The sequence below is a fragment of the Toxorhynchites rutilus genome, chromosome 3 (genome assembly GCF_029784135.1).
Source record: "Toxorhynchites rutilus septentrionalis strain SRP chromosome 3, ASM2978413v1, whole genome shotgun sequence".
Classification (NCBI taxonomy): Eukaryota; Metazoa; Arthropoda; class Insecta; order Diptera; family Culicidae; genus Toxorhynchites; species Toxorhynchites rutilus.
The window spans coordinates 255676893-255699643 of record NC_073746.1 but is presented as its reverse complement, the minus strand read 5'-3'; the positions used below and the strand labels follow the sequence as shown (position 1 = coordinate 255699643).

At 39.0% G+C, this 22751-nt stretch overlaps 2 protein-coding genes across 3 annotated transcripts; both read left to right on the top strand.

Moving 5' to 3' along the window:
- The first annotated feature begins 1447 nt into the window (after nt 1-1447).
- Nucleotides 1448-2083, top strand: LOC129779001 (small VCP/p97-interacting protein). Its single transcript, XM_055786231.1, has 3 exons — nt 1448-1591; nt 1673-1843; nt 1904-2083. Exons 1-3 carry the CDS (start codon nt 1532-1534, stop codon nt 1916-1918), a joined length of 246 nt encoding a protein of 81 aa, XP_055642206.1. The 5' UTR covers nt 1448-1531; the 3' UTR covers nt 1919-2083.
- Nucleotides 2084-5056: 2973 nt separating this feature from the next.
- On the top strand, nt 5057-20647 carry LOC129778022 (UTP--glucose-1-phosphate uridylyltransferase). 2 transcript variants are annotated; one of them, XM_055784656.1, is made up of 4 exons: nt 5057-5205; nt 5286-5387; nt 18770-19395; nt 19458-20647. In XM_055784656.1, the coding sequence occupies exons 2-4, from the start codon at nt 5364-5366 to the stop codon at nt 20341-20343; spliced, it is 1536 nt and encodes a 511-aa protein (XP_055640631.1). In that variant the 5' UTR covers nt 5057-5205; nt 5286-5363; the 3' UTR covers nt 20344-20647. The 2 variants fall into 2 exon arrangements, with proteins under 2 accessions (XP_055640631.1, XP_055640630.1); XM_055784655.1 differs by lacking the exons at nt 5057-5205; nt 5286-5387 and adding an exon at nt 7003-7223.
- Nucleotides 20648-22751: the final 2104 nt, after the last annotated feature.

Below are 22751 nucleotides of genomic sequence, written 5' to 3'. Positions count from 1 at the left end.
TCGCCAGTAAATGCAACCGAGCGAAGGAATATTTGCGCAATCGGTCAGGTGTTTAAGTGATGTAATCGTATCGAAGATCATCATCTACTTTGCGGTTATATCACAGATATAACCGAAATAACCCACTACTAGTTTTTTTTTCTTAAAAATGCTCCCACAACCTAGAGAAAAAAAGAGTGAATCTTTCAAGGACTTCTCTTTCAGCACTTTCAGTATTTACATTTTGTTTACAACAATTTGCATATCCATGTGTAAATATTTCACTTAGCAGTTGTACAATATTCAAGACATCATGAGAGGTTTAGATAAAAGTTTGACTGATACTTTGCATACTTTCCCATCCCGGTATGTGTTCACTGCCATAATATCAATTTCAGGCAGTGTTGGAAAAAATCATCTTCGCTAAGATCAAATGCATAGATTTCCGGGCTAGGTTGCATCGAAAACCCATATATTCCAAACGAAAATTAAAATGAAATTCCCGATGTCGCTAATGGCTTGATGGTAGCTAAAACCACTCGTTGTATCCATTCTACATATGCCGTTGCTACCGTCTCGCCAATAAAATTTATTTTAAATTCACTGCCAGAACGAATACCGTTTCGGATGTTATGAATATCAATTTGTTGCTTTTGATATCCAAAGTATAAATAACAGCAAAGTTATGAACCCCACTCAATATCGCATTCATTCATTATAGCAAATTTGTTCATGCAACAGCGATATGAACAAAATGAACTCGTTTGTTATTGTCATCAATATAATGAGGGCAGTGTGTTTCAAGCTGAAAAAAAGTCATTTGCACTGGAACAAAATCATATTCGTTACTCGTGAATATTTGTTGATATTCTAAGACACTGATTTCAGGACCATGAGCAGGATTATTAGGTGGAGCAGATGGCAGAATTTGCGAGCGTAGTGTGCGCTGTCATAGCTACTTGTGACGTAAATATTTGTGTTTACATTCAATTGCCTTCCAATCCATGTGAAAACGCTTTTTTATGATGATTTTTCGAACCGGTGTATGTGATATGAGAAAAATAGTTAACAATTAACACATTAAGGACCGTACGTTTTGGGGTAAATCCATCTGTAATAGACGGAATGCGAAACACGAGAAATCTCGTGAGCGGTCCGCAATGTGTTAAGCAACATTTAATTGAAAATTCTGCTATTTCCAAGGACTAACAAAACGACTGTTCTCTGTACGTTTTTGTTCCTTAAATGATGGAAGTAAGTCACAATACGATTATCATTTTCTATAAAACGATCAGTTACAAGATTTCAAGATTTACAAGACTCATGACATCATCAAATTGTGAGTTATTCAAACATTGTTTTGTTTCTTACTTATATTCTATATTGAATGCAAATAATGACGACACCGTATTTTGTTTACCAATCCAAATATACTCTGCCTACTGCTCCACCTCATATGTATCTCATTGATTTCAGGGTAGCCATACAAGTTCATCGAATTTAAATCAGAATTGCTTTTTTCTATACGTAAATACTTCAAACTCCTTGTGCGATGGGTTTATGTTTGTCCTGCTGCAGAGGATCATCGGAAGAATTACTGACTCCAGATGCGGTAAGTGGAATTGCATGGTTCATGCCTGATCAAAGTCATCGGGTTTATAGCAATGATTTACATGCATATGTGACATCGCAGGAACTCAGACGAAAGCAACAACTTGATGCAGCAGAAAGACGACGTGTACAGAACGAAACAAGAGGAATTAAGGATCCTGAAAAAGTGCGTCGCATGCAACAGAAGGCACAAGAAACTGAAAAACGTGAACAGGAAGCTGCAAAAATGGGAAATACTCAGCCTGTATTGACTGTACGTAAATGAATATAAAAAATTTATAATTAGTAACTTATACTATATTATATATTCCAGTGGCAACAAGACTGAAAATTTAGCTACATTTCTTTTGGTTTCTATATTCAACAAAGCATCTGATCATCAAACTTAAAGTATTGAAAAATACACTTTTTATGTCATATTTGTAATCATTATTATTAAGATCTTTGTGATACACTGTTGAAAACTGATTGAAATATACTTAATTGATATTTATCTATTTACTATCAGCGATCGAAAATTTGTTTACCCTCAACCCCTTCACACATGATATGCATTATTCGAACAAGAGAAGTTTTATTCTATGATGTGCTTCCAACTATTTCCATTCAATACTGTTTACAGTTGATTTCATTCTATCAACTCAATTGATTGTTGTTCAGTTTAGGGTTGCTGATAAATCTGATACTCATGGCTGTGCGTGACAGCTCTCATGTTCGTGATTTGTTCGCCTTTTTCATATAGGGTGTCTTCGTAGGTTGCGTGTCCGTTTACCAAGGGAACGATCATGAGCTAAATCCCAGAACCTGTATTCACTGATAATCTAATTGGTCTTTCCCATGATTAGAGGTGTATGAGCTTTGTAATTTAAAGCCTCCATAATAGAACAAAATCGATGAATCAACCCTTCTTGATACCCGTCGTAATCGTGCTGAACATTCGGTATCCAGATCCTCCGTGTCCAAAGATGACTGTTCGATTAGCGATTTGAATATGTTGCATTAAGTGCGATTCACATACAACATCCACGTCACGTTCACGTTTTGTCACGTCACGTTATGTCAGTTAAGTGCGATTCACATACAACATCCACATCACGTTCACGTCCCGTCACGTCACGTTACGTCAGTTATTCTACCATGCATTTATTATGGAAACATTCACATACACCGGCAACGTAACGACCCGTTTGCATACGTTCAACGCAATGACGTACATATAGAGGTGGAGCAGTAGGCGAAGTGTATCTGTATTGGCAAGCCAATTATCTTGTCGTAATTATTTGCATTCAATATGGAATGTATATGGAAGAAACAAAACAATGTTGAAAGTACTTACGGTTGCATGATAATTTGAGCCAAAATTCCCATGAAATCATTCAACTGGTTGTTTTTAAACAGATGACAATTATATCGTGGCTTATTTCGATTATTCATGTGGTAAAAAGGTCCAGAGAGCAGTGGTATGCTCAGTTTTCGAAAGTAGTAACATTTTCGGTGAAATTTTGATTAATTGACGATTATTATCTCACAACACACAGACACCGACACTGAGAACCTTCGAAACATCAACTTCATAACGGTAAAATAATGAAACTTTGTTTGTTTCTATGGACGTGGGGGAGTGAAAATGACACATGGAAATATCACTTTTTCGACGTCATTTCACAAATATTCACTTCATGCTATCACATTAGCCTCATATTCAGCGGGAGCTCTACAAAAATGTACGTTTTTAATTGATAAATTACTTCCTTAAAATAGCATTTTTACATGGATGCGGTGGGCAATCAAAGATAAACACAACGACTGACGTCACTATTTGCGAAATAGTTATGGCAGCGCATGCTATGTCGCTCGCAACTCGACCATCTTCATTACCTTTTTTCCAGGACATTGCGTTCAACGAAAACGACCGGTAGGATTTGTAGAAAAGAATAAGGCTAAGGTTACTTTGGATAGGAATACGCACGAAAATTTGATTGTACGAATAGAAATAAACAATTTTGTTCGATAGAAACAGACGAATTCGAACGAAGCAAGGGGGAAGCAATGTAACCACACCAATACAACTCAATGTGGTTGTTTACTTTCACTATTGCATACAATTCGTACGATCACTTCTCTACATCCAGTGTCACCGCCGCCTAATTGACGGAGAGGGACGATTCCTTGGGTTTTTGTCTGGGCTTTGTTTCTCTGCTTTTGTTTTGATTTTGGTTGTACAGTAATTTACATCTAATTCGACATTGAACTAATTGGACAGACCTGTGATGCAACACGTTGAATTGGGCATTTTTACCTCTAATTCGACGTTTTTGTAAACATTGTGCTTGGGGCCCAAGTTATGACTCCACATTGAAAGTCGCCACCAGTCGCGAATGTCTAATTACTGGTCAAAATTGCATTCAATGCGACACTGAGTGGTGCCTCGGCATGTCGCATTATAAGTAACTTACTGTAATTTTTATGCCAACATATCTCCTCAGTTCTAAATTTCGGAGTGAAAATCATTCGCGACTAGCTGAGAGAAATAGTATTATTTTTGTTGTATAAAGGTCGGGACTAAGAGGTTTAAGCATTTAAATAATTGAATTCAATGATTTTCATTGAATTTTTCAAAACTTAGAACTGATTGTAGGCATGCTGATTCGAAAGAGGGCATTCCAATTTAAAATTGTTGTAGGTGGCGACACCATGAATAACATTAAATGAATCATTCATTTGACATTTGACATGACGGTGCTGATGCAATAATTGACTGCATGTGTGAATTGGTGGAGACTTTGACGGAACGTAGACGTTCTTCTCCGTAACGTTCTATGTGAATCGCACATTATTCTACCATGCAATGATGCAATTCTTATGAAAACTTTCACATACACCGGCAACGTAACAACCCGTCAGCAAACGTTCGACGAAAACGACTGGCAGGATTTGTAGAAAAGAATGATTGACGGAGACGGACGGCTCGTTGGATTTTTGTCTGGGCTTTGTGTCTCGGCTTTTGTTTTGATTCTGGTTGGAATCTTTATACCAGCATCTGTTTTCATTCGTTTCATCAGTGAGCAGAATTTTGCAAAATACGGGTAAACATTGATAAAATGCATCAATTTTTTTAAGAATTCTACAATTTTACTTTTTTTTCTACTGTGAGTAATTTTGTATGAGATATAAAATGTCAAGACGGGTCTATGGTACTAGGTGAGGCCGTTTCGTCACTAAGTTTGTTAGGGGAGCGGTATATGAAAACAGCACGGAAGAAAGTAGAAGGGGAATTATTTGCTTGTAGCGTGAAAGAGACAGACTGATATCCAGCGAGCTTCGGCAATAGCGTATTGTTTTGTTTACAAACAAAACACAGTAGACTTCCAAGATGGCTGAAGAGTGGTTTTAGCAAGTTGGCCCACCTTAGTATATACTTCTAGGCGCCTTGATAAAATGTATGGCATACCTTGAGAAAATATCAAATATGTTGATCTGAAAATCTAAACAATGCGGCAGCATAGAAATCGGATCTGTGTACAAACAAAAGACCTGACGTGCCGAAAGATATTAGACTATTTCGGCAGTGCATTGTGCCACACGGCATTCAGTTCTACAGTTCTGTAGCTCGAGGTAAATCTTACTCAAATTGATTCTGAGTGATCGCAAAGTTTATATTCTCTATGAACTATATGATATTTTTCTTCCTGCAGTTGAACGAAACTTGTGTTACGTGGAAGGATCCGGAGTGATACGCGTATAGTTTCAGTGTGTTTCTGAGGAAGAAGAAAATGTTGGATGTTCCCGAGAAAAAGGTAAGAGTTACAATTGCGAGATAAGCGAACCGTTACAGCCAGCTGATAAGAGTGTAATCAAAATACATCATGAGATTCAAATTGACCTTCTTCGCTGGGGCATTGCTGACAAGACGTTTTCCTGGTTTGACCTTCTCTGTCCTTGAAAATTTCATATGCCGATTATATCGTTGCCTTTATCTACCGGCACAAAATAGGCATGTGATCTGGAATGAGGCACAATTTCGCTTACTTTCTATATGGGGTTTAGCATTCAAATCCGTTACGTAAAAGCCCACGTTTTGTTGATGCGTATGTAAGTGGAACAGCAATACCGTTTCTTTGGTTCAAATTATACACTTTGGGTGAGCTTTATAAATTGCGTGTTTGATACAAACTGTCATAGTTCAGGGATTCCACTGAGGCAACACTAAACGGCAAGCCGCACTGATCTGTTGGCTGTCGTCGGATGGAAGAAGTTACTTTTCGATACGTAATTTATGTATTCAGGATTAGATTAACAACTCGGATTGTTTCGATGGAAAGACTGTTTAGCGTGCGGCCGCATGTTGTCCTCATATTACGTCAGTGGAATCACAGCCTTTTAAACCAATGCAATTATGATAATGAGTAAACATAAAACGTGATACTCACCTAATCTCTGTATATCTGACCAGGCCAAAAGTGTTAAAAAAGCATCCAATAAGTGCAACGACCTCCACAAAATGTTGAAGGTCATGAAATTTAGTTGTATATACGCAAAATGAATGAAAGTAATCTTATTACTTTTGACGATAATATGAAATATCTTATTGGAATTCACCATCATTGAACATTGTAATACAATGTTCATGTCACTACATTGTTATATGGATCTATTTAAGTCACAAAGCTATCTTTTATCCATAAATAGTTGAATGCGAAAAAAATAATTTTTTTTTTGAAGTTTGTTTAATTTTTAATCATTAATCTATGATTTTATATAAGAACTCGTTTTGAACCCGTCACCGACCAAGTCGTAACAAATTATCAAAGTTTTTTTTGTTCTTTTGTCGAACACATATTCATTTGTTTTGAATATTTTTTCATTTTGTTGCAAGATTTGAACAGTAAGATTATTGAATGAACTTTCAAGCTTTAGAATTTACATGATAATATGGTTCATTTGGGTTCATCTCGCAAACTAGAACAAAAATGTATCCACCACGTCGATTCAATTAATCGCAGTGTTAGCGTCTTAGGCCAGTAGTGTTAAAAATACAAGTAATAACTCGAAGTAGCAGCATTCTTTCGAACCCTAGCAAATGTAAGACGATATAGTAGAGCACAGATCTATGCGATTTGGAGTGTCATTAGAGAAAAACTTACTCATTGTGATAAGCGCAAACATTTCGGCGATAAGCCAGAGATAGTCGGGCGTAAGTTGGAAAACTTAAAGAAAACAAAAATTTCAACACACGCCGACCTAGCAGCTTTGCAATCGTCGACGAGAATAAGTGACCCACACAATCAACAATCAGTTATAACAAACTGAAGTATGTCGACACATTCAAACTGATGCTGTATTATTAGTAAAACGTTTTTTTTTTGTGACACGGAACGGCGTCCTATCAATACTAGCCAGTATCATGCATTCATTAGTTTAGTTTCAATTTTTAGCGTGAACGGAAGTATACTTTCGTTGATGCGAAGTTAGCGCGGTGAAATTGTGCTTGTTCAAATCTGTTTACATTCCACCTGTATAGAGCAAACACTGTGGGAAATAATATACACTGATCATTGATACTTCGTTCGGCAAATAATTAAGTGATAAAAAGCTGATACGGGATGACTGGCGCATTTGATATGTTACTGAAAGTAAGGATTGGTGCTTATTTTCTAGTGTTATTAACTATTTAGTGGTTGGCTGTAATTCTACCATAAAATGCGGAGTGAAAGAGTGGAACGAAGCACTTTATGGCGTTGACAATTTTGCTAGCGTGGGGGCTCTTTTTTTTGGGTAGATAGCCTTATTTTGATGTTTTTCGTAAGGTCCATTCAGTCGTGAGTCACGGGGTATTAAAAATAGAAGTCAACAAAAAAAAATTCGGTACATTTTGAATTTTTTTAGTCAAGGTTGTCCAATATGCCAGTAATCGTAGCATTGCCCAGGAGCTAAAGACCGACAATAGAATAGTTTTGAAACATTTGCACACACTAAATGCGAACTTACGACCAGGGTGGTTCTGATGTGCATTCTGAACATTAGTAGACTGGAAAACAGTATTTGTTATGAACTGATTTCATACAGTTAAATTAGTATCTCTACGTTCAACAATTGGACCGTTTGATGCCACCGATTGATCAGAAACTGATAGAATGTTGATCAGTGTCATTAGTTACTCGCTAGAAACTCCCGAAACCCTCACGCACATCCATTATATACAAGCAAACCTGTTTTTGTGCGGTCGCTTTTTGCGTGATGCCTCGTTTGTGCGATTCGTTTTGTACGATTTTATTGTGGCATCGTGTCTTGAATCACACAAACTAATCGCACAAATAATAAAATTGCACCTAAACAGTTTCACAAATCAGAAATCGCACAAGAGCTTGCCACTTAGAATACACTCCACTAAGTACAGTAAACCCCGATTATCCGCGAGCGGATGATCCGCGGTGCGAATTATTCGCGACAGTGAGTTCCATAGTAAATCTATATCTTCTTCTGTGGAGCCGATCTGGCGTAGTGGTAACATCCATGCCTCTCACGCTAAAGGTCACGAGTTCAATTCTCACTCCCGACATTCTTCCAAAAATGGAAGTAAAAGTGACGAACCAGCCAAATGAGTTTAAAGTCACTATAATAAAGACAAAAAAAATATATATATATATATCTTCTTCTTGAATGGCGTTAACCTTCCCTGTGGAACATTTGCCGTCTCAACGTATTCATTAAGTAGCGTCATTTATTAATGCTCAGTTGAGATTTCTTATGCCAAATAACACGCCTTGAATGTATTCCGAGAGGCAAGAGCTCTAGAATACGCGTGACCACAGTGCAAGTCGAAGGAAATTTCTTTGACGAAACATCCCCCGGCCAGAACGGGAATCGAACCCGAACACGTGAGAGACGCTAACCACTCGGCCACGGGTGCCCATCGTAAATCTATATGCCTTCCCGGAATTTGTTAGTGAATTATAGACTCATGCTTTTTGACGTAGGACTACGTCTTTCATTTCTATACCGGGGTGTAAAATCAAAGTTTCGAAAACGAAAGCGTTACGCCGGAGACCGAGATTTTGAGCGTTAATAGCTCTTAAACAACTGAACGAAATGGTATGATAAACACTTAATTCGAAAGATAAAATGTCTACGCGTCATATACTTGTTACTTTTTCATCCAAAAACTTGTTTCAATAGTCTTAAAATTGCTTTCAAAACAGGCTATTGAAATCACCAATCGGTATATAAGCGAGCGCCGCTCGTAAACCCACTCCGTTATGATTGAACAGCGATTTGAGCATGTTGTCGCTGTTGTTGTGAAGCTAATTTCGTTTATCATGAAAGCGCTGATGAACGGTGTCATCAAGAGCCTGTTTGTGCACCTAAGGCCAGAAGGGAATCCATCAGGAGGAGAGTGATGTCACGGTTCCGCTTGAAACATCGGAGCAGCCGCCACACACACATACACGCGCGGAACCCTCGTTGCTATCATCGTTGCTGAAAAATAATCTACCAGTTCCCCTGGGAATTGAAAAATACATTCATGCGAAAGAGTTTATTTTAATGTTTTCTATACATATAACACTGCAACCCAATACATTTGGTTTTGTGATTTTTCAATCAATCGCTATTAACAGGAAAGCTTCTGAATATTTTTTTCCCCATCAGTGGAAAATTTTCGTATCCAATGGTAAGGCATCACGAAAGCAGCTCGGATAAGCGCACCAGCCGCAGGAAGCGTGAAGAACCCACATCGCTATCGACCGGGAACTTCGCATGAAATTCGTCGCTATCAGAAGTCGACCGAATTGCTGATCCGCAAGCTACCTTTGCAGCATTTGGTTCGTGGAATTGCTCAGGACTTCAAAACCGACTTGCGCTTCCAAAGTTCCGCGGTTAGCATTTAGCGAAAATCGTGGTTTCGATGATAATTCGATACCGATAGGTGCCATGGATATGGATTTCATAATGAAGATTATGAAATATATGAAATGATGTAGTGAATATATCCCCATATCGAAGAAATCACTTTGATGAAACTGTTTACCGTTTGTCGTTTTCAATTGTTGGGAAAGGGCATTATTTTTGCTGAGTAAATTCCAAGAAAAAATCCATTCCTTCTTTAAGCGTGATTCATTCTGCTTCGGATCAACGGAACAGTATGATAATAATTTCATACAAAAGATAAAATGTCCAAGAGTTATATGATTGCTATTTATTGAGTCGAAAAATTGTTTCAATAGCTTAATGATAGCTTCGAAAACAGGTTATTGAAATCATTCGTATCCGTATGTAGCGCACCCACTTGGAAACCCATTAATCTTATTGGAATGTGAGATGGGGAAGCTCATACTTACGTCTATGCATTATGCTGTACACTTCAATTAGAGCCCCCGCACACTACAGACTTTTTCATACCACAACCATAATATTTTTTTCATGTTAAATTTATGCGATTAATTGTTACTAATATAGTTACTGACAGTTTCTTGATAGTTACTAATCAATCACATTAATTCAACATGCAGAAAATGTTGTGGCTGCGGTATGGTATTAAATGTAACGCAAAGTGTCCGGATTCAAATACATTACTGTATACTTACTTCGATGTTATTCGTTTCTCTCTCAGGGTAAGCAACGAATATAATAAGGGTGGGGTTTAGATTCTATACTTTTATGGTTTATAAAATGACGCTTCCTTTGCTTTCGTTCATTTCTTACTCTACTCTCGCACCGTGACGACTCGTTTGTTTGGGACCAAGCAGACAGCTCGTTAGTCTTTCGGTGGTAAGGCACACGAAAGCAGCTCGGATAAGCGCACCAGCCGCAGGATAGGTGAAGAAGCCACATCGCTATCGATCAGGAACTTTGCGTGAAATTCATCGCTATCGGAAGTCGACCGAATTGCTGATCCGCAAGCTATCTTTGCAGCATTTGGTTCGTGGAATTGCTCAGGACTTATAAACCGACTTGCGCTTCCAAAGTTCCGCGGTTATGACGCTGCAGGAGGCCTATTCGAAGATACAAATTTCTATGCAAAACGCGTCACATCATGCCCAAGGACATTCAACTGGCCCGTCGAATCCAAGGAGAGCGTGCTATATTAGCTTAGTATATAATCAACGGCCCTTTTCAGGGCTCCAAATTTGATGGATTTGAGTTCAGAAAAGTTTTTTGCAGGCCAAACTGAAAGGAGAATTTTCGTTTGGATGCCATACAGCATCGAGAATATTCCGGAAAGATCTAATCGTTGCTGAAAAATAATCTGCCAGTTCCAAGGGAATTGAAAAATACATTCATGCGAAAGAGTTTATTTTAATGTTTTCTAACCATATAACACAGCAACCAAATACATTTGATTTCGTAATTTTTCAATCAAGTGTAATTAGCTGGAAAACGTCTGAAGATTATTCTTTCCCATCAGTAGGATATTTTCGTATCCAATATTGTATGCGCGCGCAACGGAAAATGTTTCGTATCGCGAAAATTATATAATTTTAAAACGATTATTGCTCAGTCGCCGAAATTTTCATACTCAGAGAGTTCATTCTACTCTAGTATGTCTTCCAAATTACCATCGTAAACCACACCTTCTCTCGATTCAATCACGCACGACAAGCATACTTAAATGATATTCTGGTGGTGAAACCCATTTATTTTTCGTGAGGCGTCGTGCACAAATTACGTAACGCGATAAGGGAGGAGGGGGTAGATGTTGCGTCACTTTATGTTTATTAGAGATAGGAAATTGCGTTACGTAAGGGGGGGAAGGGGGTTCAAGATCCGGATTTTTAGCGTTACGTAATTTGTGCACGACGCCTGGGGACATCGACAAGACAACATCGTTACTGAACGAGCTGAACGGCGAGGGATCGAGGGATTCATTACCTGGCCTGACCTGACCTGAAATGCAATCAGTTTATTTTAACTGTGAGGGAGCGCAGAAAAGCCGATCGATCAGAAGGAGAAGAGAAGGTGACCAAGAAGGTTATCAGCATCGAAATACGGTTCCTCGGGAAGACATCGAAGCAGCCGCCACACACACACATACACGCGCGCAACTCTTTTCGTTTGCTGGTTATCGAGAAGAAACCTGGAAAGAAATGATCGTTGCTGAAAAATAATCTGCCAGTTCCCCTTGGAATTAAAAATAACATTCAAGCGAGTTTATTTTAATGTTTTCTATCCATTTAATACTGCGACCACATACATTTGGTTTTGTGATTTGTCAATCAAGTGCAGTTAGCAGGAAAGCTTCTGAAGATTATTCTTCAAAACAAGGTTTTTTGTATCCAATATTGGATGCATAAAACCTTGAGCCTCCAACGTAACGCTCTCGTTTTTGAAGTCACCCAAATATTTATTTATTCATTCATTCAGGGTGGATTCAGATTCAGCTTCAAACAAATGATCTCTGAATCAACGATAGTCCTACGTCACCCTTGCGGTTATACCATAGATATAACCCACTTCCTGTTTTTTGTTTTGGTCATGGTTTTCACATCATCTGGCCACTGGCGTATACGACCTTGTAGATGAATAACTTAATGATGTATGTATTGACAAAACATAGTTTTCATGCTGAAATATCTTTTTTTGGAGTTTGGAACTCATTTTTAGTCATTAATTGCGTTATCCGCGATTTTCGTTATTCGCGATAAGCTAACCCGATTAGTCTGCAGATAATCGGGGTTCTACTGTACTATAAAAATGACGCAAGTAATAAAGAGATGGCGAAGTTCCTCTAGGAACGTTAGAGCTTTTCAAGAAGTAGAATATGTGAATATCGATCGAAGAACAGTAGGCATGAACAAGCAGTATGTCGAGAAATAACAATGCCTGTAACGACCGCATAGTTAACGTAGGGTTACGTTAGGCGTCTGTTGCATACTGAATTCGGACATGTTTGAAGAACTACATTGATAAACTCTTTGATAACAATTTGGTTTTGCTAGATTGTTAGTCAATCACTCCTATTACGGAACCCGATCGGATTTGGAATTGTTATGATGTTGCATTCTGAAACCCAAACGAGATCAACTTCTGTATTCTAAAATCCGTCCGAGATTCAAACCCAAACGAAATTTGCAAAAGTGACAAAATTGCCTCGAAGCGAAACAAAATTGTGTCTGATAATAAATTATTAATAAAGTTTGAGCGGAAATGCTATGAATATTTTTAAAAAATAGTTAAAAAAGACTGAGATCTACGAGTTCAAAGTATTTAAATAACACTGAGTAATAATTTCTAAAATCTCCGACTGATTATAGAATGCAGAAGTCGATCTCGTTCGGATTGCGAAGTATCAAATCCGAACGGGGGCTCCGGAATTGGCTGAATTTTTGTTCATTCCACCTGTGTTAAAATCGAGCGATGATGGCAGCAGGATGGTGATTAGTTGTTGAATGATGCATATCACGATAAAAAATTCCGAAGTAGAATAAGATGGGTAGATATCTGTGGACCCGGACGAGATGGTTCCTGCGTTCTGTATGGATGAAACAATAAATGTGTATATAAAAGGTGAAGTCCATGCAGGAAACCCCGAAACGTTCCAGAAAAACGTAATCTGAAGTCGAATATGCAACCAAAATCAAAACAAAAGCCGAAATAGAAAGCCCAGACAAAACCACAATAAACGTCGAACGAACGTCATCTGTGTACAAAGTCCAAATCGAAACAATTTTCATGATATTTTAGTTTTCATTATGTAAAGGAAATATCAACGTAAAAAGTCAGACATCTGTCCAGGTCGGATTCAAGTGTTCTTCGTCTTCTTGCATGGCACTAACGTTCCTAGAGGTACTTCACCGTCTCAACGTAGTATTATTAGTTGCGTTATTTTTATTGGTACTTAATTTAGATTTCTATGCCAAATAATACTCCTTGAATGCAATCTTAGTGTCAATCTCTGGAATACACGTGTACCTTCCAGGTAGAAAAAGCTTTTTTTGACGAAAATTCTCGCGGCCAGAACGGGAATCGAACCCGATTCCCCGGTACGATAATGTGTGGCGCTAACCACTCGATTACGGAATCATGAATCGAATGTTCTTCGACTGAAATTATTGGAAGTCAACTCAACTCCATTTACTGTAAATTGTTATTACGTATCCGAGTCTTTGCCCGCCAAATAGACTCATCATTTTCTACCACTAACGCCTCCTTTTCTTGTTCTGAAACAACTTTTTTTGGGGTATTGACGTTTATCAAGTAGTCTACTCTTGTGAAACTTTTGGTGTTCCTTGAGCACCACTTGCGATGCGAGACAGATGGAGCATGTTTGACAAATCCTGGTCAATCATGGAAGAACTTTCGATAAGTTCGATTTCGAACAGAGACGGAAAATAATGCTCACATCTTCTGCAATTGGTGCTTTCGAACCATCTGGCGTTTTGAGCTGGTATAAATTGTTGGTAAAGATTGATGTTGATTTCCACAAAAGTAACTATTCATTGGTTCAATGCAGCAGTTGCTTTCGTTACATTTCCATACTTGAAAAAAATACTAAGATGTGTCGAGCTTCATCGAATTGGTAGTTGGCGGACTCAATATATTCTGCTTTAACGGGATATCCACCGATCGCTATGTTTTTTCCTAAATCAGCTAACGATTCCCCTGCATACTCAAAATGTTTCACCCACAGTTCCGGGTCCTTTCTTTTGAGTTCTTATGACCTTTTTATAACGAGGGTTCTAGTCTGGTCTTCCATCCACAGTAATTATGATCACTGGCTTGATTAATCCTAGATACCGGATCATTTCTTAAATTCAGGCAACTCGCAAGCCATTTTAAAATCGAGTTCATGAGAAAGTGCGTTTGAAGAACGATGCCTTCCTAAACGAACTGCAAAGAACGTTGGACAACTGTATCCAACTGCTTTAGCATGATCAATGTGCCCTTGCTTTATTCTGCATCTTGTGATAACAGATGTAATAAGCCCGTGTTTAGCAATCGCGATAAAATTATGAACCGGAAGATTTTCGAGATGCATTGACATCGGTGTTAAAAGTACTCCCGTGGTCGAGTGGTTAGCGTCACACATTATCAAAGCGATCCACTCGGTGTGCGAGATGTCAAGCTTCATTGTTCTCATTTCAGTTTCGTAGATTATTTTGGATTATCAAAGTACACGCGTATTCTAGAGCCTGCCACTCAGAATATATTCTAGGCGTGTAATTTGGCAAATAAATCTCAACTAAATATCAATAAAAAAAACGACGCCAGTTAATACCCACGTTAATAGGGCATAATGGGAATATTAGCGCCACTCAAGAGTGATATCGGTACCTGCTTGTTGGCTTCTGTTACACCCATAACAACACGTGCTTTATGATCTTGGCCCAAGAAAAAACACATTCGGTTCCAAAATCGAAGCCAGCTGCTCAACCATATAGGGAGGCGTTGATTTATTTAGGAACTAGCTGACCCGGCAAACTTCGTCTCGCCAAAAATTTGTTTTTTGTTATCAATACCTTCAAACATTCACGTTTTCTTACTATGAGCAAGTTCATGGGCCCAATCGCAGAACTGTTCATTGACTGATCTTCTATTCGTCTCCGTTGAATTTACTTTTTACTATAAAATTCCTAGTATTTCTAACAAAACTCATCATTATAATATCAGATTATTTTCAGACAAAATTCTCGTTCAAGATTTTTCAACCACTTGTAAATAACATGTTTCTCCGTTACATGGAATAAATGTTTAATACAGAAAATATGATAGAGTAAAGACAGCCCTAAGTCGGACAATTCCTTCCTCGAGTTCTGCTCTTATCAACACATCTGGCGATCCTTATTTTGTATAGATAGAAGAAGATATAGGAGTGCGTTTCATCACATTAAAATCCATTTCCAGTTCCGAGCAAAGATCAATTTCGCTAGCGCAAACATTAAATGGATTAACAGCACTTGTCACTATAAAATTGTAGAACATATGGGAATTTAATTTTCCGAATTTTCCTTTTTTCCTTCAGAGTTTTCCGAAAATTTTCAATATTTATTGCATCCTAAAACCTCCACATGCTAAATTTGGTTTCGTTTGCTAGATTAATTCTCGAGTAATTCAGGAATTTGTGTTTCATTTGTATGGCAGCCCCCCTTAGAGAGGGGGGTGGAGAGTCTACCATAGAAACATTTATTGCATCCTAAAACCTCAATATGTCTAATTCGGTTTCATTTGCTTGAATAATTCTCGAGTAATGCAAAAATTTGTGTTCGTTTGTATGGCAGCCCCTCCTTAGAGAGGGGGTTGGAGAGTCAAATGCCATAGAAACATTTATTGCATCCTAAAACCTCAATATGTCTAATTTGGTTCCATTTGCTTGAATAATTCTCGAGAAATTCAGAAATTTGTGTTTCATTTGTATGGCAGCCCCCCTTTGAGAGGGAGGGTGGAGAGTCTAGCTACCATGGAAACATTTATTGCACCCTGAAACCTCAATATGTCTAATTTGATTCCATTTGCTTGAATAATTCTCGAGTAATGCAGAAATTTGTGTTTCGTTTGTATTAATAAAAAACAATTTTTTTTATTAATTTTATTATGTATAACAGTAAATCGCGACGTTTCATGCAATTCTAGGACATTTTTCATAAAAAAATCAAAAACATTTTTTAATTTTCAAAAAACTGTAACTTTGTGCCACTCTTCCTTAGGAGAGTATTCTACTTTGGAAATTTGAAAGAAATTTTTTTTCCCTTCATATTTCTGTAGTTTAGGCATACAAGAATATACCCTAGCGAGGATTTATCGAAAAACCTATTATTTACCGAGTTGGAGCCATTTTAGTGATGCGGTATCTAACCTGGTACGGCCAGAACAATGAACTTCAAACGCATTTTTTTCGAAACTAGTTTTTTCAAACTGGCGTACACGATATCTCAAGTTCTACTGAACCGATTTATGTCAAATTTATATGGGTACAATCTGCAGACATCTCTCTGTCGCATGAACTTCCAAAATATTTTTTTTTTAATTTTACTATTTTTTATAAATCGGGAAACGTAAGAAAAAACGTTTTGACCCGCCCTTTTGTTTTTCAAACGGCCACCATTTTGTCAAAAAAGATGCTTTTGACTTGTCCGAGGTTCATGCGATAGCGGCATCTTTACTGATTCAGAAGCTGTTCGATATTTTTTGTTTCAGATAACCAGAAGGGCTGGAATCGTGTACGCCATGACACAACTTTTTTTTTGAACCCTCTCATTTCATCAACTCTTAACTATTCTAGTTATGAATGTTTTTTTTCCGTTCAATTTTTGTTCTATTGTTAAAAGATAGAGGAACAAATATAATATATAGTAGTGATATTCTTTGTTTTATTTTTACGAAGCTCGAAAAAACGTCCGAAATTCGTGTCTCTACACTAGAATACCCCCTTAAGTTTAACTGAGGTGAAATTTAATATAGGGTGTTTTTTCGAGGTGGTGAACATTTTGTATGAGGTAAGCTTTTGAAATTTTAAGGTCGACTCTTTCCCATACATTCATTGGCACCCTACTGTATGCATTATCAAACATAAAAATTTCGAAGATTATATATGACTTTGGGTCAATCGCGTGTTGACAAATTCAATGATTAAAATTAATCTAAATAGAAATTGAATAATTACAATCGAATCTCGCTTTTAAGCGCGTATAAATACAAACATCACCACTTTCGTCATTCTAAGCTCTAATGTAGGGGTCGCATGAGCAGATGCAGTTAGATTCATCAATTAAAGGCATTAGGGTTTCTCAGAAACACATTCTACCCGCAGGGACCGACGTGGACCAGACGAAAAGTTCAATGTCGGTCCCCTAGTTCGGCCGGGATTCAAAGTTTTAATAGGGCACGTATATTGAGTCCTGTTGAGACTGCATGGGAACCTAACCGATGAAGTTCCGCTGGTTAGTTCTAATTATACGGACAGTTTCCAAATAACTCTAGATACAAAATCATTGAGAAGATATGCGGAGCGAAGCCTTCCCATCGGTTAATTTGCATTAAATTGCATTTAAAATATGTGTTCCCCGAAGATTGATATGTCAGTATTGTTCACCATATCGTTGAGTGCTTATGTTTCGTAGCGTTCAACGAACGCGGTTTTTCTATGCGCATGTTTTGCAAGGTTGATTCGTCGCGTGTTGTTTTTGGTTTGTTTTAACTGCCCATATCCGCCTTTGGTCGCTTCGCGTTTACTCGCAGTAACTTTATCGTTAGACATTCGTGGTCGGAATGCGATTGTAATATTTCGACTATCCGAAAAAATCATCAGTTGTCCGAGATTGCGAAAGACCACAATTAATTCATCGGGAACATGTTCCAGGACGTTTACGCCGTTTTTGAATCCGTAGCAGCAGCTACCATGTCAGATGCGGATGAATTGCAATTCAAGATGTGTAATCGTGCCAGCGTTAGTGATGAATATGTGGGTTTCTTTAATTACTATCTCATATTTTTGTAGTGCATCGTTATGGCGTTTGAACAGAGATAGTATTATTTTTTGTCGTTAGATTATAATCAGTTGATAAAGTGGGTCCTCTCTCTCTCTCTGGACGCAAATAAATCTCACATTCAATAAAACGTGTAATGATATGAGCTGCACGTGATCTTTTTTTCGCATTTCTTCCATTGTTTAACCCTTTGCGGTCGTTTGTCTGCTCTCAGCCACCACAGCAAGGAATCATACTAAATGCTTTATTCAACGATGTAATAGTTTACATTTTTTCTAAGCGAATTTCAATGTCTAGAGAACTTTTTCATGAATGTATACGAAGTTTTTATGAATAATAGGTAACGTTACTCGGTATAAACAAAATATTATTAGCGTGCAAAGATAAGAGGGTCTATTTCAGGGAAATTAAATTCGACCGCAAAGGGTTAATGGCAAAATTAACCTTGGTGTTGTGAAAAAGATGAACAAACGCAAATAAAGTTACGTGTTAGTCTTAGAATATGGTCAGTTCAATATTTGAGCTACTTAGATTTACACTACCATTTGGATAGACAGACTTCAGACAATTGATTGATAATGAATTTCAACTATTTTTCCGCCGGTTTTACGCAATACAATGTAGCACACTCTGCATGGTATTAATGCTCAACAACACGATGTTTCACCGCAGAGTTGTTTTGTGTTTTTTTGCAATCATTTATAACAATGATAGTATAAGGCAGTGAGTAACAGTTTCATCAATACGCTTTTTTATTACAGGTTCGCGGCCATCAGCGTGTGCCGTCGGATACGAAAGAATTCCATGAAGCCACCAAACGCGATGCGCTGATACGTTTGCGGAAGGATTTGGATAATCTTTTGCAGACGGCGGAAGATGACCGAAAACCGATGCTACAGAAAGAAATGTGTGGCTTTGAGGCGCTGTACCATCGATTTCTGCAAGAAGACGGACCGTCAGTGGAATGGGATCGTATCGAGAAGCTGCCACAGGATGCCGTGAAGGATTATTCTAGTCTTAAAACGCCACAAGAGTCGGAAATTCGGGGAATGTTGGACAAACTAGTCGTGGTCAAGCTGAATGGTGGTCTTGGCACATCAATGGGTTGCCATGGACCGAAAAGTGTGATACCTGTCCGTAATGATTTGACATTCCTCGATATGACCGTACAGCAGATCGAACATCTGAACAAAACTTACAACGCAAATGTTCCCCTCGTGTTGATGAACTCGTTCAACACCGATGAAGATACCGAAAAAGTTATCCGCAAGTACAAGGGATTTCAGGTCCAAATTTGCACCTTCAATCAAAGCTGCTATCCACGTGTTAGTCGCGATTCACTGCTGCCAGTTGCCAAAGATTTTAACATTGAAAATGACATGGAAGCGTAAGTTAATTTACGTGGGAAATTTATGGGCTAAGAATTTACATTCTTTTTGTTTTTCATAGATGGTATCCCCCTGGTCACGGAGATTTCTATCAATCGTTCCAAAATTCAGGATTGCTCAAGAAGTTCCTCGATGAAGGTCGAGAGTATTGTTTCCTCTCCAATATTGATAACTTGGGAGCGACAGTGGACATCAACATTCTCAACCGTTTGCTGGGCAATGATCGCCAAAGTGACAAGCCCATCGAGTTCGTTATGGAAGTGACCGATAAAACACGTGCTGATGTGAAGGGTGGTACTCTTATACACTATGAGAACAAGCTGCGGCTTCTTGAAATTGCACAAGTTCCCAAGGAGCACGTGGATGACTTCAAATCGGTTAAAACGTTCAAATTTTTCAACACGAACAACATTTGGGCGCGTCTGGAATCGATCGAACGCGTCCTCAACGCACGCACAATGAACATGGAAATAATTGTCAACAATAAAACATTGGATAATGGTATGCGCGTAATTCAGCTGGAGACTGCCGTTGGTGCAGCTATGAAATGTTTCGACGGAGGAATCGGCATTAACGTGCCACGGTCGCGCTTTTTGCCCGTGAAAAAGACATCAGACTTATTGCTGGTCATGTCAAATTTGTACAGTCTCAAGTATGGTTCATTGGTAATGTCCCCCCAGCGTATGTTCCCCACCACACCTTTGGTGAAACTGGGTGACAATCATTTTAGCAAAGTGAAAGAATTTTTGGGCCGCTTTGCCAATGTGCCCGATCTGATAGAGCTGGACCATCTTACCGTTTCTGGGGACGTTACATTTGGTCGTGGGGTATCACTGCGTGGTACGGTCATCATTATAGCAAACCATGGCGATCGTATTGATATCCCAACGGGTGCAATCCTTGAGAACAAAATTGTTTCTGGTAATATGCGCATTTTGGATCACTAAGCCCAGTGATGGATGCGATTAGTATCACATATACTCAGGATTTTGGCACACGAATGCAAAAAAGAAAATGAGCCGTACACTATATCATCTACAGTTTTTGAGTAGTAAGCAAAAAGTCAGCGTAGCAGGGTTTTAATTTATTTATAATTTTATTTTTCGAATGGGTGTTTTCCAAATCAAAAGCTAAAGATTCTATTAAGTTTTCAGATAGTAACAAATCTCGTCCTGACAATAAGTGTTTTAATTTGTGTGTCAATGCTAGGTTTTTAATGTTGGTTAATGAATAAATACTAATGTAGCACAAGTGATACGTGAAACAACCCGAATTTCCCTGGTACTTGACCTTATTGATATTTGTTACTTATCGGATTTCAATAGAATTGACTATATAGGTGTATACTAAACTACCTGCAACTACGGTTTATCGTATCGAGTAGCGTACGATGGGGTTGAATCTTCGTATAGAAAGCACTGATAAATAATCAATAGATATTAGTACTAGCGACTAGTAATAGCACAGCCCCCATTTAGCTAGCACCGATGACGATAAAGAAGAATTCTACGCGCAGCTAGAGCGTGAATACGATCGCTGCCCAAAACACGACATCAAAATCATCATCGGTGATTTGAACGCTCAGGTCGGCCAAGAAGAGGAGTTCAGCGGCCATCAGCGAACCAACGAAAACGGCCTAAGACTTGTCGGCTTCGCTGCCTCCAAGAACATGGCCATACGTAGCTCCTTCATCCAGCACAGCCTCCAATACCGTTACACCTTGAGATCACCACAGCAAACAGAAACACAAATTGACTCGGACATCATCGACGACAGAACCTATCGTGGCGCTAACATCGATTCAGACCACTACCTGGTGATGGTCAAACTGCGTTCTAAACTGTCAGTCGTCAATAACATAAGACACCAGCGCTCACCACGGTACCACCTACGACGACTACAGGAGCCGAACGTTGTTGCAACATACTCGCAGCGTCTAGAAGCTGCGTTACCGGGAGTAGACGAACTGGATGCTGTTCCCCTCAATGAATGCTGGAACACCTTAAAAGCAGCAATCAGCAGCACAGCAGAGACCGTCATCGGGTATGAACAACGAGGACAACGGAACGAATGGTTCGACGACGAGTGTCGAGCGCTTCTGAATGAGAAGGATGCAGCACGCGCAGCCATGCTGCAACGAGCGACTCGACAAAACGTGGAACGATACAAACTGAAGCGAAGGCACCAAACACATCTCTTTCGGGGAAAAAAGCGCCGCCTGGAAGAGAAAGAGTGTGAGGAGATGGAGCTGCTTTATCGTTCGAAATGTGCAGAAACAAGGAAGGAGGCATCTTGACGAACGAACGCGAGGTGATCGAAAGGTGGAGGCAGCACTACGATGAACACCTGAACAGCGCGCAGACAGAAGACCAAGACGGCGTTGATTAGGACTACACCGGTGCAATGAACAACGACGGCGTACCACCCCCGACGATGGGTGAAGTTAAGGAGGCCATTAATCAGCTCAAGAACCACAAAGCAGCTGGTAAGGATGGCCTCGTAGCGGAACTCTTCAAGGGAGGTCCGAGAAAACTTGTAGAGTGTATGCACCGGTAGATAGTCAAGATCTGGGACACAGAACAGCTACCGGAGGAGTGGAAGGACGGGATAATCTGCTCCATCTATAAAAACAGGAAGTGGGTTATATCTATGGTATAACCGCAAGGGTGACGTAGGACTATCGTTGATTTAGGGATCATTTGTTTGAAGTTGAATCTAAATTCATCCTGAATGAATGAATAAATAAATATTTGGATGGCTTCAAAAACGAGAGCATTACGTTGGAGGCTCAAGGTTATATGCATCCAATATTGGATACAAAAAACCTTGTTCTGAAGAATAATCTTCAGAAGCTTTCCTGTTAACTGCACTTGATTGACCACAAAACCAAATGTATGTGGTCGCAGTATTATATGGATAGAAAAAATTAAAATAAACTCGCTTGAATGTAATTTTCAATTCCAAGGGGAACTGGCAGATTATTTTTCAGCAACGATCATTTCTTTCCAGGTTTCTTCTTGATAACCAGCAAACGAAAAGAGTTGCGCGCGTGTATGTGTGTGTGTGTGGCGGCTGCTTCAATGTCTTCCCGAGGAACCGTATTTCGATGCTCTCTTGGTCACCTTCTCTTCTCCTTCTGATCGATCTGCTTTTCTGCACTCCCTCACAGTTAAAACAAACTGATTGCATTTCAGGTCAGGTCAGGCCAGGTAATGAATCCCTCGATCCCTCGCCGTTCAGCTCGTTCAGTAACGATGTTGTCTTGTCGATGTCCTCAGGCGTCGTGCACAAATTACGTAACGCTAAAAATCCGGATCTTGAACCCCCTTCCCCCCCTTACGTAACGCAATTTCCT

Coding starts and splice junctions, on each gene's coding strand:
- LOC129779001 (XM_055786231.1), top strand. CDS start 1,532: ATGGGTTTATGTTTGTCCTGCTGCAGAGGATCATCGGAAGAATTACTG. Junction 1,592..1,672: donor AATTACTGACTCCAGATGCG/GTAAGTGGAATT, acceptor GTGACATCGCAG/GAACTCAGACGAAAGCAACA.
- LOC129778022 (XM_055784655.1), top strand. CDS start 7,194: ATGACTGGCGCATTTGATATGTTACTGAAA. Junction 7,224..18,769: donor CATTTGATATGTTACTGAAA/GTAAGGATTGGT, acceptor TTTTTATTACAG/GTTCGCGGCCATCAGCGTGT. Junction 19,396..19,457: donor ATTGAAAATGACATGGAAGC/GTAAGTTAATTT, acceptor TGTTTTTCATAG/ATGGTATCCCCCTGGTCACG.